General features: G+C 37.8%; 1 protein-coding gene across 1 annotated transcript; it reads left to right on the top strand.

The window, feature by feature from the left end:
- The first annotated feature begins 11,159 nt into the window (after positions 1-11,159).
- On the top strand, positions 11,160-16,754 carry LOC137721855 (uncharacterized). Its single transcript, XM_068460880.1, has 8 exons — positions 11,160-11,386; positions 11,820-11,945; positions 12,412-12,510; positions 13,470-13,612; positions 14,511-14,619; positions 15,428-15,535; positions 15,969-16,109; positions 16,228-16,754. The coding sequence occupies exons 1-8, from the start codon at positions 11,315-11,317 to the stop codon at positions 16,642-16,644; spliced, it is 1,215 nt and encodes a 404-aa protein (XP_068316981.1). The 5' UTR covers positions 11,160-11,314; the 3' UTR covers positions 16,645-16,754.
- Positions 16,755-17,927: the final 1,173 nt, after the last annotated feature.

The following is a 17,927-nucleotide window of genomic DNA, read 5'->3' as shown; positions in this document are numbered from 1 at the left end:
TACCCCCAAGATGCATTGCATATGCTGAAATATGCGCTTCATCAAGAATTTCTTTCTTTAATTCAACATTATTCGGCACGTACATTTGTCTCTCTTGCATAAGCATACCATCATACTCCCAAGCTCTAAGATCTTTCTTTTTCCCCCGTGAAATAGCCTGAATTAACTCCTAGGTTTCTTCATCATTCATTTAAGCCTCAAACATACGATCAATTAAAATTAGTCTGACCTGGAAACTAGCAAGCAAAGCTTCCTCTCGCTTTTCCACTCCTAACTTCACTCCAGTGGATCTCAAATCTGCAAGAAGAGGGATACAACTAGTGTATAAAGCATTAATTCAGCCTTGAGACTTCCTACTAAGTGCGTCTACCACCACATTTGCACGACCAGGGTGATACTCAATCGTGCAATCATAATCACTGAGCAATTCAATCCATCTTCGTTGTCGAAGATTAAGATCCCTCTGAGTGAAAAGATACTGAAGACTTTTATGATCCGTAAAAATCTTACATTTTTCACCATAAAGATAATGTCTCCAAATCTTCAAGGCAAAGATAATGGCTGCTAATTCAAGATCATGAGTAGGATAATTTATCTCATAAGGCTTCAACTGTCGCGAAACATAAGCAATCACCCTACCATGCTGCATTAACACACAACCCAAACCATTCAAGGAAACGTCACTGTAGATCTCAAAATTACCACTATCATCTAGGAGCGCCAAAACAGGTGCATGAGTGAGACAATACTTCAACTGCTAGAAGCTCTGTTCACAATTATTGTCTCACTCAAATTTAACATATTTTCTTATCAATCTCATTAGTGGTAATGCAATAACTAAAAAATCTTTAACAAACCGTCGATAATAACCTGCTAAACCAAGGAAACTCCGTACCTCCGTGACAGTTCATGGCTGCTCCTAATTCTCAACGGCTGCTATCTTTTGAGGGTCCACCAAAATACCTTGGGCGGATATAACATGTCCCAAAAATGCCACTTGATCTAACCAAAATTGGCATTTGCTAAACTTAGCATACAATTGATGTTCCTTCAACTTCTTCAAGATCAAAGTGAGATGTCGAACATGCTCTGCTTTAGACTTAGAGTATACCAAAATATCATCAATAAAAACAGTAACAAACCTGTCTAAATATGGCTGGAATACTCAATTCATCAAATCCATAAAAGATGCAGGTGCATTAGTTAATTAGAATGGCATCACAAGAAACTCATAATGACCATATCGAGTCCTAAAAGCCGTCTTAGGAGCATCGTCACTTTTAATCTTCAATTGATAGTAACCAGACCTCAAATCAACCTTAGAAAACACGCAGGCACCTTGAAGTTGATCAAATAAATCATCTATACGTGGCAACAAATAACGGTGTTTACTCGTTACCCGATTCAAGTGCCAATAGTCAATGCATAGCCTCAAAGTCCCGTCTTTCTTATGTACAAATAAAAATGGAGCTCCCCAGGGCAAATTAATAGGCTGAATAAAACCCTTATCAACTAGTTCCTATAATTGAATTTTCAATTCTCTCAATTCGGCAGTAGCTATTCGATAAGGAGTTAAAGATATAAGATTTGTACCTGAAAATAAATCAATAGTGAACTCCACGTCTCGATCTGGCGGCAATCCAGGTAAATCATCAGGGAATACATCGGGAAAATGCCTGACTACCCGCACATCCTCCACACTATTAAGAACATTATTATTCAGCACCACATGAGCCAAATATCCCTGACAACCTTTTATTAACAACCTTTTAGCCCTCATGGCAGAAATAACACCATGTTTCACTCCACTACGCTCACCCACAAACGTAACCTTAGCTAATCCAAGACGATAAAAAGTGACTATCTTCCCGTAGCAATCTATATTGGCACGATTGTAATGTAACCAATCTATGCCCAAAATAACATCAAAGTTAACAATATCTAACAGGATGAGGTCAGCTAGCATAACAACATCTTCCACCAACATAGGATATCTTGTATACACACAGCTAACATAACATGTCTCCCCTCTAGGCATTGAAAACTCTAAATCATACCCAAGAGGTGTAAGATGAGGTTATGTCGTCTAAGCAAACGTATGAGAAATAACAGAATGCATAGCACCACAATCAATTAATACTCTAGCAAAATGACCAAGAATATTCAAAGTACCCATGATCAAATCAGGATTATTCTGAGCATGCTGCAATGTAATGTGGTGAATACGTCCCTAAACCTATTGTCGTCCTCCTTGACCTCTGCTAGCCTGATTACCACATCCCTGCACATTATGCCCCTGACCTGGCTGATTAGGCTGCCTCGATAGTCCTGCACTACTAAAAGCAATCTCCACGTGCTAGGACTGTCATCCAAGATACCATTGAGACCCACCAGCTGAATAGGAAAACCTCCAGGATACTAAGGGTAATCACTTTGATAATATAGATCATACGGATATTGATACTGCCCTGCAAAATAAGGAGCTACATCACCCTAATAATGATAAGCGCCCCCACGACCAGTCTAGGCATAACTGCTAGGTCCTGGAACTTACTTGATCGGAACTGGTGGTGGTAAGAAAGGTGGCTGGGGCTTCTACTGATTCTGTGGACAATGAATAGCCCTATGCCCCATCTGACCACAAGTATAGCATCTACTGCTGCCTCGCCTACACTCCCTAAAATGTCTATTATTACATTTGTGGCATAAGGGAGCACCTGTGCTACCAGAATCCATCTGTCTCTGAAAACGATGTCCTTCAAAAAATTTACCACCCCTTCTCTGCCCAGTGAAACTCAAACCCATGTTAGAAGAATTGGAACTGGCACCACTTCTCTTAAAACTTTAAGTCTTACGAGGTCCCTGAGACGATTGACCCTTATCTTTACCATTTTTCTTCTGGTTACCATCTTTTTCTTCTTCCTCCTCGCTATCACTGGGCATGTTCTCTGAATCTTCAATTCAAAGCAGAATCTCATAAAACTCCTGGTAAGTAGCACAGGGAGTCGTGGTCGTCATAGAACGCCACTTCTTTCGAGTACCCAACCTAAAACAATGGAGCATCTCTACTGGATTAGTAGCAACCTCCGAGTGATAGCGAGACAAATCAGTAAACCTTCTGTACTCGTTAGCTGTCATCTTCCCCTGTTTCAGGTGCGTAAATTCTTGCTTCTTGCGATCTATATGCTCTGGAAGATTGAATCTTTTCTAAAATAACTGCTTAAAAACTTCCCAATCAGCAGCTTCCTCTAGTGATAACTGATAAAACTCCTGTCTTCACCAGAATGCAGGCTCAAGATCTAAAAACCAGGTAGTCGTCTCAACCCACTTATCCTCAGGGAGATTCCCCTGCCTATGCATTAAATGGAAAGTCTTCTCAAGATAATTTAGCCATCGCTCATCTCCCTCATGTCCTTCATTACCCATAAACTTATCCAACTTTAGATAGTCTCCAAGGGAGTCCTCTGGGGAGGGCGAAGCGAAGACTGAATAACATTGGTTATAACTTTCCCTAACTGAGCAATATCAAGGAAACCAAACTCAGCTGAGGAACGTGGCTCTCTACAAGGTGGCATAGTTCTGATAGAAGACACCAAAATAATTAGAATATTCACAGGATATGCAGGACTACCAAACGTAGGCTCTGATACCAAACTAACACACCCCGACCGAAATCAAGGTGTGATGGCCGTCACGTGAGGGTGATGTAGCCATGTGCACAGTGCGGAAATGATAATGATATAAAGAAATGTGAATAACTAAGAACCAAGCTAGCTAATTTACACTAAGCAAATATAAGTGCAAATCTCGATATTTAAGTGTGATACACCATAATCAGAGCATAGATAGCCTAAGTGCAGTCCAACAGGACACGTACTAATTATACAATACCAGAGGTGGTCCTACATTAGTGATAATCTGTCAAAACCACCGTCAATTCCTCGTAAGCCACCAACAAGCACTCCTACCTAAAACTTGGAGGGGCGCAAAACAGAAAGTGTGAGTGGGCAAAAACAAAGCTTTTCAAAACCATTTCAATTATCAAAGGTAGTAACTCCTCGCCGTAAAACCTGTATAATTTCCCAAAAATTAGAATACATATCTATATAACAACCATGCTCAGAATAGCAAAATCCACATATATGCCATGTCAAATATCTCAGCATAAAATATGTAAGCCAAGTGATAAATCAATGCAAATGATATATCAGCCAAAGTCACTTAATATGACCTGTACGGCTAAATCTATAACTCATCCATCTAGCTGGAGTCACCTAATATGACATTTATAGCTCAACCAATAGCTTAACAAATATGCCTGCACGGAACCACCTAAAGTTGTCTGTACGACAGGACTGGGTGTAAATAAATACGCTCTCAATTGCTACGATCACGTGAAGACTGTGCGAATGATCATGGGTCACCTAAGAGTCGGAACCACCTATAGTGGTCTGTACGACAGGATTGTGCATCTAACTTGGATCCAAGGTAAGCGCATGGTGCGGGAGGTGAACATCACGTGAAGGACTGTGCAAGTTATGAGCTATAGATACATCTCAGCACAATCATGCAACTCACATCCATAATCTATAAACTCACCTGGAACTTACCTGAGCATCCACAGCGTCAAACAAAAATATGTGCAACTACTAAATGCATATTCTAAATATAAAACATTTGGCATGGCATTTTAAAACACAAGTCCATTTAAACACATTTTATGGGGAAAAAAAAAAAAATATATATATATATATATATATATATATATGTACTGAAAAGCCCACTCACTGATATGTGGAAGGGTTGTAGCCCACGAGTCTCACTTGACTGCGCTCATCCTTTGGAAAAGTCTCACCTATATGTGAAACAACTATTTTAATGTTATTTTTAAGCACATATACAAAACTAGGTAATAACTTCTCATACGTTGCTCAATTGGGGTATTTGAATATACCATCGTGGCCTACTCAACCCCATGAACATCCCCATATTTTTAGAATAATTTTCTAAGTTCCCACGCACCCTCATGCGCCGACCAAGGCATGGCCACGCGTAGGCACGTGCCTGGCACGCTGGACGGAATCCCTAACGGCATTAAGGAATATTCCATTAAATAATGGAATATACCTGACGCCGTTAGTAATATTTTATCAAAGTTGATGGAATATTCCCCTTCTCCTTCCTTGGTTCACCAAAGTCCAGCTCTGGTCACCGCTGCTATCGTCGGATTCTGGGAAAATTTCAAACCTTAATATCTCACTCATTTTAACACCAAATTTCATGAAATTTGTACCAAAATGAAGCTTAGGACGAAAGAAACACATCTTTACCACTTTAAGGACCTAAAACCAACGGAATCTTGCCGAAAAAATCTCAATAGTCTGGCCACCCCTGTAACTCGACGAACTCGAGTGCCCTGACATCCAAAACCTTCCAAAACTCCTCTCTAAGCTTCGTGAAGAAGTTTTAAGACTTCCTAGGACCCTAAAACTCGACAAAACCTCTGCGATCACAACGGATAAACAATGCACTTCGTCGAAGCTCCCTGGTTCTAGAGTTTCCGAAGTTCCCACGTCCAACCAAAGGTATAATTGAGTTTGTAAGGTTACAAGGAAGGTGATGATGGTGTCCACAAGCTTGATCCATGAATGGAGAGCTAGATTAGGAGTTGTTCATACAGGTTGTACAGACGGATGAAAACGATCGAGAGGGAGAGAGAGAAATAAGGGTCAACGGGTAAGTGTGTGTGTGTGGGGTCCGAATTTGGGCAACCAACCAAAAACAAATAAAGCCTAAATTCTAATTGGGTCCAATTACTTAGGGAGAAAATGAATTGGTCCAAATCCTTAGCCCATCCACACACACCACTACCAAACACTCAAGGGCAAATTAGTCATTTCACCCCATCGAGAATAAAATATATTCTATTTCAGGACAGGTTTTCACAGACGTATTGAAGTGTATAATTGAACATTAAATATTCTATGCTCATTATTTCCATGGACAATTTTCTACTAATTTTCTTTAAATCTCCTGCATATCTCAAGTTGGTTCCTCGATACTGCATTCTTTTCACATCCAAGTTTCTATTTGGAGTTCTTTTATTACCCAGATAATTTCAAATTAATGAGCTGGCCATTGGAAAATATGATTATGCATCAAATTCAAATTATTTCAACATAAAATCCAGATAAAAATCACCAATCAAAGAAATAATTCATGAGCGAAAATTAACGAATTAAACAATTAAGAGGCAAAATCGAGTTTGGAATCTGGAGAATGGAGATGCGGAGATTTAGAGATGGCCAGAGATGCTGATGCAGAGACACTGAGAATGATTTTGTCCTACTGCGCGAGGAGGAGAAAAGAGAGACTGAGATAGGCTACAGGAAGAACAGACAGCGAGCAAAGAGGGGGGTTAAGGGAGAGATAAAGAGATTCTGGAATATTAAGGTTTGTGTTTTGATCAGATAGTGGAATTGTCGAAATATTGGAAAAGAGAAATGATTTTGTCCAAAAAGTTCTAATAATATAAGTGAAATAGAATCCAACAGTGAGATTAAATCCTATGGCTATTGTTTAAGTAAAGTTTTTTAATTAATATAGAAGCGTGAAAAATAAAAAATAAAAAATAAAAAATAATATATATGTATATAAATGCTCGTAATGACAAACTTTACAACTTTAATGAAGGGCTTAACTTCAAAATTTGCCACTATAATCACATAAATCGTATATCAAAATTTAACCGTTGATTATTATTTACATTTACGCTTCATTTTTCTCACCAAATTTTGTTTTTTCAGATTTTCTTTTTTGAAAACATGATCTATTAAAAGACACAGAAAGATGAATGGTTTGGATCGTTGATATTATTCAGAGTTTAACCGTTAGTGAAAATATGACTCAGAGTTTATAAAGTCTCTACAAACTATATAACATTGACTCATATTTCAGTTAACCGTAAATATCGAAACATGATATCAATCATCCAAACTGTTTATTTTTCTACATACACTAGAAGATCATGTTTAAATAAAAATAAAAATAAATAAATAAAAAATAAAATAAAATAAAAACAAGATTTGGAAAACAAAATTCGGTAAGAAGAATAAAGTGTAAAGGACAATCAATGGTTAAATGGAAATCTAAGGTTTATGGATTATGGTGTTAGATTTCGGAGTTGACAACTTCACGAAAATTGTAAAGCTTGTCATTACAAGTGATTGTATATTTTCTTTTACGTTTTTAATACTTCTACAATAATTATTATGAATTTTATTAATTTTGCACTCAAATAAAAAACACTATTTATGAGGGTTTGAAGGGTTTTAAAAATCTAAACAACGATATAAGTGCGACTAGTGTCTACTCTTAGAGGAAGGATGCAATCACGAGTGTTAATATATTCTTTCACATTTTTCACACTTGTAGGTTTGTCTTCTTATCTTGTCTACTTATGTCACTTAGTACTATGGTCTAATAGTATTCATCTTCACTTGTAAATGAGAGGTCTTAGATCGATTCTCGCCAAAGGCAAATTTGAATCACATTATTGCTAAGTGAGGCTAAGCCCACGCCCATCTCTTTAGTGTAGATAATATCGTTTGTTCAAAAAAGAAAATACTTACTAGTTGATTTTAATTTTGGACAAGAGGTCATGTAAAATTTATCCAATAATGATAATAGGAAACTCTCATAATAAAAATAAATATACAATAATACATATTTAATATACAATATATACAGTATGGCTATTGTATTTTATAATACGTTTTCTTAGTAATTAAACTTTACAATTATCAATAAAAAAAAAATGTAGCCGGCCGAAATGGGTTGCCACGGGTTAATCATGTGTATACCCATTAAGAACCCCTCATGCGACTATTGTATTGTATAATACGTTTTCTTAGTAATTAAACTTTAAAATTATCCAAATAATTTTTTTCGTAACGGGTTACTCACGGGTTAATTGCGTGTATACCCATTAAGAACCCGTCATGATAACGACCCGATTAGTTATCGTGTCATGTCACATTTTGTGTTAGAAATTGTCAGGTCTAGTTGTGCTTTAAAAGCAAACACTGGGTTATGTTTCAAAATCCAATTCAAGCGAGTCACTGAATCCAATAGTTGCAACTATAGTTATGTATCAATCTACAAGAGACATAGACAAGAGTTTGATTAGAGTTATCAAAAATGGAATTGGGATTGTTTTAGCAAGCAAGTTGGAGCCAAAGAATTATGTCAAAAATAAATTGTCTATACTACACTTTAATTTAATATTTACTAGCATATGGGCACACACAAAGTGTGTGTGAAATTGTTTTATTTTTGTTTTTGTGTAGGAGAGAGGAAGAGAGTGATAGACAATGTGGGAATGGGGAGAGGCTTTATTTTATTTTATTTTTTATTTTTTTAGTTTTTAATTAGAGATATATTAGAATTACATATAGGTGAGCTTTTGAAAAGAAAAAAAAATTAATTTTGATTGTGTAAAATTACATTTATGCCCATATTTCTTATTCATGTTCAGTTTTAATTAAAAGGTTAAACTGGTACTTTTATAGGATTTTTGTGACAGCCCGTCCCTGAAACATTTTAACGTACGTGTGAATTGACGAATATGCCCCTAGTTCGATTTCCTTACGTTTATTGTTTGTTTTGGGGTTTTGTTGGCATGTTTGGAGCCACACACATATTCCCACACACCACCACCTTTCTCCCTATTTCTCTGCACCTGTCCCGAGCCCCGTTTCTCTTCCCTTTCACCATACACGTACGGACACCACCCAAAACCCATCAAACACCCACAGATCGAGGAAACCAAGGTCACAGTCGAGCTCGTGAGGCTGAGAGGAGTTCAGCAGTGCCATTTTCAGGTATGAAAACCACCATTTTCACGTCGATTTCACGAAGGCAGTTTTGGGTACTATTCATGCAAACGTAACTTATCACGTTTTAGGGATTTTGGAGCTCGTAGGTAGCTTGGTGAGGTCCCAAGGAGTCTCGGAGTACTTCGTTTGAAGGAGTTGGACGTCGGAATCGCCGTATTCGAAGTTGGCCGGATTTGGAGTTTGGTGACAGGTAAGATCTCGTAGTTTTTTACTCTTAAAAGTTGTATGGTTGTGTTCTCCTAGTCTTAGGCTTCGTTTTGGTACAAAAATCACGAAAATTGGTTGAAAAACGAGAGAGAAATCGAAGTTTGCAGGTTTCGCGATTTTCCGGCGCCGGCGACGACACCGGAGGTTCGCCGGGGAAGGAGACGGAATATTCCGTCAAGTCTGACGGAATATTCCTGACGCCGTTGACGGAATCCGTTAGAACTAACAGAATATTCCTTACGGCGTCAGTTGACGCCGTCAGCGTGCCAGGCACGTGCCTGCGCGTGGCCGGCGCGTGGGGGCGCGTGCGACGGTGAAAATTTTTTCTAAAAATTTGGGTGTGATCCTGAGGTTGTGTAGAGCACGTTGGTATATTCAATTGTCCAATTTGAGCAATGTATGAGAAGTTATTACGAGAAGTTGGTTATGTGCTTTAAAATTAACGTTTTTGTAGTTGTTTCGCATATAGGTGATACGTATCCCGAGGACGAGCGTGGTCACTCGAGGCAGGGGGGCTACGACCCTTCCACTTACCAGTGAGTGGGCTTTTGGTTTTCCGTATATACCTATATACATTTATTTTCCCAGAAATTATTTGAAAAGGGTTGTTTGTTTATGCCATGCACCATATTATCATTGTTTATGCATCATCACATGCATTAGTAGTGGCATACATATACATATGCATATTTGGTGCTGTGGACGCACAGGTAAATGCCAGGTAAGTGGTATTCATGTTTATATTCAGTAGTGGTTTGAGATGCTTAGAGAGCTCATAACCTGCACCCTCGGTGTTAGTGCTCCCGCCCAGAGTAGGGCACAGTCCTTCACGTGATGTTCACCTCCCGCACCACACGCTCAGCTTGGATCCAAGTTAGGTGCACAATCCTGTCGTACAGACCACATTAGGTGGTTCCGACTCGTAGGTGACCCGCGATTATTCGCACAGCCTTCACGTGATCGTAGCACTAGAGCGTTTATATGTATTACACCCAGGCCTGTCGTACATACCACTTTAGGTGGTTCCGACTCGTGGGCAGGTTTAGTTATTGAGATTGAGATTTGAGCTCTATATGCAGCCGTACAGGTCACGTTAGGTGACTCCGGCTGCCAGATTATATGTTATTGATATGATTTATACCTGAGCACTTGCATTTCATTATGAGGTTCCGACGTGGCATATTCTTGAGCATAATTGGCATATCTATACATACGTATATATGTTATTTTCTAGGAAGTATACAGGTTTTACGGCGAGGGGTTAGAATGTATTTTACTAAATGGTTTTAGAAAAGCTTTGTTTTTGCCCACTCACGCTTTTGTTTTGCGCCCCTCCAGGTTCTAGTTGCTTAGCAGGTTCGATGGTTTCCCAGAGGGCTTTCCCGGCATTTCTGATAGACATTCACCAGCGTAAGGTCACCTTCGGGTGTACTGCTGTCGCATCTTTTTCTTTTGGACTGCTGTAGACTTGCTCTGAACTTGTGTCTCACTTACGCTAGCACTTGTTTTAGTACTTTGTATGCTAGTTTTTAATTATTCGTACTTTTTATATTACTATTTCTTTAGCTTCCGCACGTGCACATGGTTACGTCACCTCCGTGTGACGGCCAGCACGCCCTGATCTCGGTCGGGGTGTGTCAGTTTTGGTTGACAATGAGGGTTTTATTAATATGTAGTTTAGATTTGACGGAAATGACGAAAATGAGGTGAACTAACACTAATGAGGCAAAATGATAGTTTCATGAAGTAAAGTGAGACAAAACCAATGTCAAAGAATAAAATAAAACTAAATGACGGTTTCATGAAGCAAATCAACTATTAAGCCAAAAGATAATAATAAACAAAAATAAACTACAAGTCTACAACCACTTTGACAAAAACATAAAATAAATAAATAAATAAAACCCTACAACCACCAATCATGCCTAACATCTAAACGACCTTTGACAAGCAGTTGATGAACCATTGAGTCATGGACTGTCGTAGTGGGGGCCCTGCCACGTGGGCTTCCCTCTCATCCTCTACTCGTCAATCCCCCAAATTAAAAATTTCAAAGAAAATTCGGAAGAAGAACTAGCCAAACCAATCCAGCAAATACATAGAAAAATAATAGAAAAATCGAGAGAGAGAGAAATAGAGTGATCGGTCGATAAGATCAAATCGAATAATGGGCATGTGACATGGGGAGGTTTTGGGCATAGAAACCAGAAATGAAAGGCGTCTACTCGGCGCCCGGAGATTACATCTACTTCAAGTCCCAGGTCCCTCTTCACAAGATCCCAGTACGTTTCTTTTCACCTCCACTTCTCCTTTACCCTTTTCAATTTTCAATTTTTTTTGTGATTTTGTTTCTGGGCTTGATTCATTAGTTTCATTTTACAGCTGGGTTTTTTGTTCTTTAGGGTTTAGTCTCACCTGTTTTAGAAAACCCAAATGCAAGATAGTTCCTTTTTCGTGCATAGTTTTGTATTTCAACTGTATTAGGACGTGGGTTTGAATCAAGTTTGTGAATTTTGATGTGGGGTTTTTCTAATTCGTTCAATTGTGGATTTAGATTCTGCATGTGGTATGTGGAGCTTCTTATGAATGTATTATGTCTGTTTCAGCTGCAAAGCTACAAGCTTAATCAATTGTGTGTGTTGATAAAGCAGTTGTCCGCCTGTTTCTCATTACTTATTGAGCATTGGGTTTACATTGAAATTACGGTGTATGCAGATTGGCACAAAGCAGTGGCGATACTATGATTTTGGCCCAAAAGCGGTACCTCCTCTTATTTGTCTTCCTGGAACAGCAGGGACAGCTGATGTCTGCTACAAGCAGATCATGTCATTGTCCATGAAGGTAGTAGGCTGGCCTTTATGTTATCTTCATTGTATCTATCACATAAGTCTTCCCAAAGCATATTAGTTTTTGGTTTTCGTTTTCTTTTGCTTCATAGGCACTTTAGACTATAATTTCCAGTTTTCATGGTCCATTGGGCTTTATTTTTTTCTGTTTAGTTGTTTTGTTGCAAACAATCAGCAACTTTTGGGTGTCTCTTGTATATGTTTGATCTCCTCCGTATATTTGAATTTTATATTTCTAGATACTGATTTCCTTTTATTCTCTTTAAGCGGATAATTCAGTTGTTTAACTAGATTTGAATGGTTGTGGCTGGTAAATCTTGTATATGTACCCATCTTTTTTCATTCTGCTGCTCCCTCTCTGTCCAACACCTCTAAATTTGAATGGTTGTAGCTGATAAATCTTCTCAAGTTCTACTTAATTAATTTAAACATTAATACTAATAAATTTATAATATATGCAGGGTTATCGGGTGATTTCTGTTGATATTCCACGTGTATGGAATCATCATGAGTGGATTCTAGCATTCGAGAAATTCTTGGATGCTATTGATGTTCATCACGTAAGAACTCATCTTGCTTACAGTTTACTCCTGCCATTATCAATCTTATTTTGTTTAGTATTTCTATTGCTTGTGCAAAAGGAATTTCTCATTTTCTTAATGCACAAGTAGCTTCTAGGTTCTAAATAGTTAGTGTCTTTAGGAAACACCCAAGTGCTGCATACAGCTTTCAGTGATTGATGACCATTTATCCCTACTTAATTATACGTATGATATTTAGGTGCACCTTCATGTTATACTGTCAGCAAGATGCTTCACAGATCAACACTCTTCCAGTGATTGTGCAAGTTGGAAAATATTTCATTTCTGATTGCCTTTTCTCACATGCCCCTCCTCAAAACTCCCAGTACATTGAAACTAAAGAAAGATTCCTGAGTTCCCTGATTTCTAGCTTCTGGGTAGTTGAGTGGTGATTTCAGGTATACAGAAAGATTTGAACTTGGTATCTAGGCCACAGGAAAGTGAGATAACATTGTTTTTATAGTAAATTTGTTACATGCAATAATATACACTGAATGATGCATATAGATATATTACTTTTAATTTTGATCAGATTGAAAGGATTTCAGACATGTTACGTCGAATATAGTTAAACTATCCCTACGTCCAAAAAAGAAATGGTTAACCATCCCTTAAGTAAAATCATTCGTGGCACCATAAATGTTTTGTTTTTGTTTTTAGATTATATAATTAAACAATTGCTGATTTTCTGTATATGAAATGCGTATCCGAATCGGGAAAAGTGATCAGAGCAGAGAAAGAGGAAACACGCTGTTGATGAAATTTTACACCATTTAGCTGAGAAATGTGTTTCATAACAGTGCATATCTTGATATATAACTTAAACAAACTGTTAGATTGTTTAATTGCTGTTAAAAACTCTTCTCATATTTGTGGTGATTCTAGTTAATTAAAAAAAATAGTCTTTTAAGGTAATCTGATCAATTTCTTTCTAACAGATACATATATATGGTACATCCCTTGGGGGCTTCTTGGCTCAACTTTTTGCTCAGCATCGTCCAAGACGAGTTCGATCATTGATACTATCAAACACATTTTTGGACACGCGCAGCTTCTCTGCAGCAATGCCTTGGGCTCCCGTGTATGTTTGTCATATTTGTACTTTATACATTCATAAAGCTACACACATGTTGTTAAAGTTGGTTCAAATCCAAAAATAGGTATTTGATGGTAAATATTTAATGAATGGTTTTGATAGAGGTTGATAGTTAAGCTATTTATTTTGACATCTGTGTTCCGGTGTTTTATAAGTGCTCAGATGTTGTATTGACCTGACAAAGGGTTATAATGGTCTTTGGTACTTCTTGACATCAAAGAGATTCATGCTTTACCTTGTAAATGTTTGCTGATAACAATAAGGTGCACTAAGGCATACCAATTTTCCTGCTCAATTTATTCTTGATATTGCAAGTTGATAACCTAAATTATGATTCACTGGGATAAGTATTTATCCTTTTAATATATCCTTGCTTCCATGGAATATTGAGCATTTCACCTAATTGATTGAAGGGATTGAGTTGAATTGAAACTATCTACTTACCCTCTCAAGTGGCTTTTCTCATCTGATTTTGAAAAATTTGTATTCTCAAGGTGCTAAAGTGACATCATTATTAATGAATTGTCACTTGTAAAGAAAAAACTCCATATGATCCTTAGGCTTATCTTCTCCCTTCCATGGACTGGTCTGCATTCCAGTGAGGAAGAGGATCAATATAAGGGATTACATTCATTGGACTATTGATCCATCCATCCACATGGTTACTTTTGTTTGATTTTTAAATAAATTAAGAAATGAAACGTTATACCGGAACATCATCAATTTTTAATCGAAATGTTTGAAATTATTGGTTGGATATGATATACTATATTTTACAAAGTGCATGCTGCATTTGTTTAGTTTTTTGGCTCAGAGAGTAATTTGCTTCCAGTTTTGTTTTCTTTTAACATCAACTTACCTGATATGGTATTGTCTTATGCAGCATTAGTTGGACCCCTTCTTTTTTGTTGAAAAGATATGTCTTGACCGGAATACATGATGGCCCCCATGAGCCATTTATAGCAGATTCAGTGGACTTCGTTGTTTCTCAGGTAGAGTCTGTGAAGGCCTTTACACCCTACCCATTATCGCTGTTGTGTTACTTATTAGAGATCTTCTCACCTTCTGTACATCTCACTTACTGAGATATCTTGTGCCTATTGTTAGCTCAGCATTGTGCCTCGATAACTTCATTGACTTCTGTCTGCATGATTACAGCGTCTCCATTTATTTGTAATTCTTGACTTTAGGCTTTGGATACATGCTCCACTTTGGTTTTAGGATAATTTGTGTTGTTCTATTAGGGGATTGGATGCTTTTGTTTGCACCTTTTTTTTTTCTCATCACACTACTCCTAAAATGGTTTCCAGATTTTTTTCTACTTTACCTATTACTTTTTAACTTTTAATTTGAATGACAACAAAAAAATAAAAAATAAAAAAAATAAAAAACCATGTAAACTTTGATAAATTCGACATCATGAATCTCTGGGTGTGATAAGCATTTGGAAGAATTTCCGTATCGGATCTTGTCTAGATAAGATAGTATTCATTGTTCTTGTTTTCTGTTTGATAATTTTTCTTGACAAATGATTTACAAGTATTAATTTTATCAAATTGACATGTAGAATGAATGATATGATATTTTAAGCTTTGGTATTGCTATGCACGATGTTATCTTCAGAGGGATTTGATTTAACGAAAAACCAAATGAACTAATCCGGAAAGGAAAAAAGGTGTGTACTTGGGAAGGAAGTTAAATACTATCAGGGACCCTGGGGTAATTGACTACAAATATTTATAGAAGTTGAATGGTTGTGCAAGCTATTCTAATTTCTGACTTGAAACTGTGATAATTCAGGTTGAGACGCTCTCAAGAGAGGACCTGGCCTCCAGGTTGACTTTAACAACTGATGCTGCTTCAGTTGGACCTCTGTTGCTTACGGATTCATTCATCACTATAATGGATGTATGTATTTCGGATCTTGTTTGGTTTATGTTCGTGCATATGGATACATTTTCAAATAATCCCTCTGGAACAAAGTGTTTGTTTATGTATTGCATCCCTTTGGTTCTAACTTTGTTCTAACTCATTGCTCTCTTTTAGAACTTTGAAAATTTTGGCTGCTTTCAATATTATGCAATTTCTTAATAAATTTGTCACACTGCATTCATATCTCACATACAGCGATAAATGTTGCTTATATCTTAGAGAAACCAGCTATGGATTTGATTCAACGACACTTTAAATGTGAATGTCAACGGCTTCTTGCTTTAGCATGTCTGTTCATACATCTGAATCCTTCTTACAGTATCAGTATTACATTCCAATACTAGATTGGGAAGTTTAAAAATTTAAGCTGACCCGTCAAAAAATTTCTTCCTGAAACGTATACACGAAGACAAATGACTACAGTGGGATTCCTCAACAACTCAAAGATGAAGTTGGTGAAAGGTATCCTGACGCAAGGCGAGCACAGTTGAAGAGTGGGGGAGATTTTCCATTCCTGTCCCGACCGGATGAAGTCAACTTACATCTTCAGGTAAATGGTCTCTCTATTTGCTTCTACAAGCGTTTAGTTTTTAATATTTGGTTTACTCGGTAGTAGCTTTATGCATGATCAAAAGACCTTATAATCCAAATGGTGTTTGCACTGTCAGCTGCATCTAAGACGTGTTGGTGTGGAACCTCGACCTGACTTGGTTCCAGGTGTTTCAAAGGGAGGTGGTGGTAGTTCTAGCGAAGAGAATGAGAAAAAAGACGAGAAGAAAGATCCAGAAGATCCACCCAAGGATGATAGGGGAAACCCGGATAATCCATTTGCAGAAACTCAGCTACCTCCTGCTCCAGAAGGTTCAGAATCTCATAGCTCAGACGACCAGCTCGTCAGCAACGTCGGTAATGAAGACATGATGGTTTCCTTGCCTTCTGGATTCTTGAATAACCAACACGCTATAGCCACTGAATTCGTTATGCGACTTAGTTGGGAAATATTCGCTCTTCATCTGCATTCATATCATGTGGTATTGTTGTACATAAGTCTGAACTGTAATCGGAAGCTCGGGCCTCTTGTGTAAAGTGGAACATCTTGACATTTGTTGTTTGCTGCTTGTGTAATTTTTTGAAAATCAAGTTTGAGTCTCACTGTTGCCATATTTATTCTCTCTTTTACTTCTCTATTTGATCAGACTTGATTGGGTTCTGGTTCCAAATGTGCTAGTTCCATGCCTGTTAAGAAGTTAAGAATCGTAACCAACCCTCGTCTCTGTGCATTAGAATTGGCGGAGTCGAAACATCTACTATGCGGCTGTAATTTTGCAGTCACGTGAGGAGAGAGACAGAGACAAGGGTGTGCAATGCCCTCTTGATACGAAAGTCTCTCCTAGTATGGTACATTGGTTAGAGCTCTCGACAACACTGCCTCGTCATTGTTGTTGCCTTGGATTCGATTGACCTTCGATATATCTTGAACTTTCTGAGTTACCCAATCCATTCTAATCCTAGGCACCAAACAAGTTACACCCCTAGCATTAGCAACTACATCAAGCTTCAAACTTTAGTTGGAGGTCTTACATTTGTATTTTGATTCCTAAGCTTCCCATTAATCCTTTATTCCTTCACAGTTCATCACAGGACTGGGATTGCTGCTCCAAGATCATTCAAACTATTGCAACAAGCAATCCATTGAGGGCACAAAATGTACTTTACCAACACAAATATCATTGCACCATTTACATGTACCATAGCAGCATAACTTCCGTTATTCACTTGGTCTTCAACCAAACGATGATCAAGTTCAGTCGTTGAAATATAATCACGAACAACAGAAACCTGCTCTTACGGTCTTACAAGAGTGGGGAACCTCCTCTTATGGTCTTACCAGAGGGCTTAACATGTTATATAGGCAGACTGTCAATCTAGATGCTTACAGAGTGAACTTTAATCTATTCTATAGTCCAATATTTGATAACTGACATCATAACATGACAGATTATGGCAAGAGAACATTACCCTGCAAACCAATGTCACCTTCACCGGGAAATCCTTGTACCGAACTGGTCATGAACCCTAGACAAACCAAAGGAATATACCTAATTTTATATGGGAAGAACTAGTTAACAAAACCCCACCTGACCAAAACAATTAAGTTGTCTAATTCTTCATCTAAATCCCACATTCACAACTAAATGATCGTACTCGAGACATAAATTTACAGAGGATGGAGCATTGCCTCAATTGTTTCTCACTTACCATTTCATTGAGTTTGAGAAGCAAATGCAATCGAACCACAATCGAAAGATCAACGCTTTACGAAAACAGCAAAATTCCCAACAGAAAAACAAAATCAAAGAGCACAAAA

Source organism: Pyrus communis, chromosome 17 (genome assembly GCF_963583255.1).
Source record: "Pyrus communis chromosome 17, drPyrComm1.1, whole genome shotgun sequence".
Lineage (NCBI taxonomy): Eukaryota > Viridiplantae > Streptophyta > Magnoliopsida > Rosales > Rosaceae > Pyrus > Pyrus communis.
This window is presented reverse-complemented; position numbering and strand designations above follow the sequence as displayed.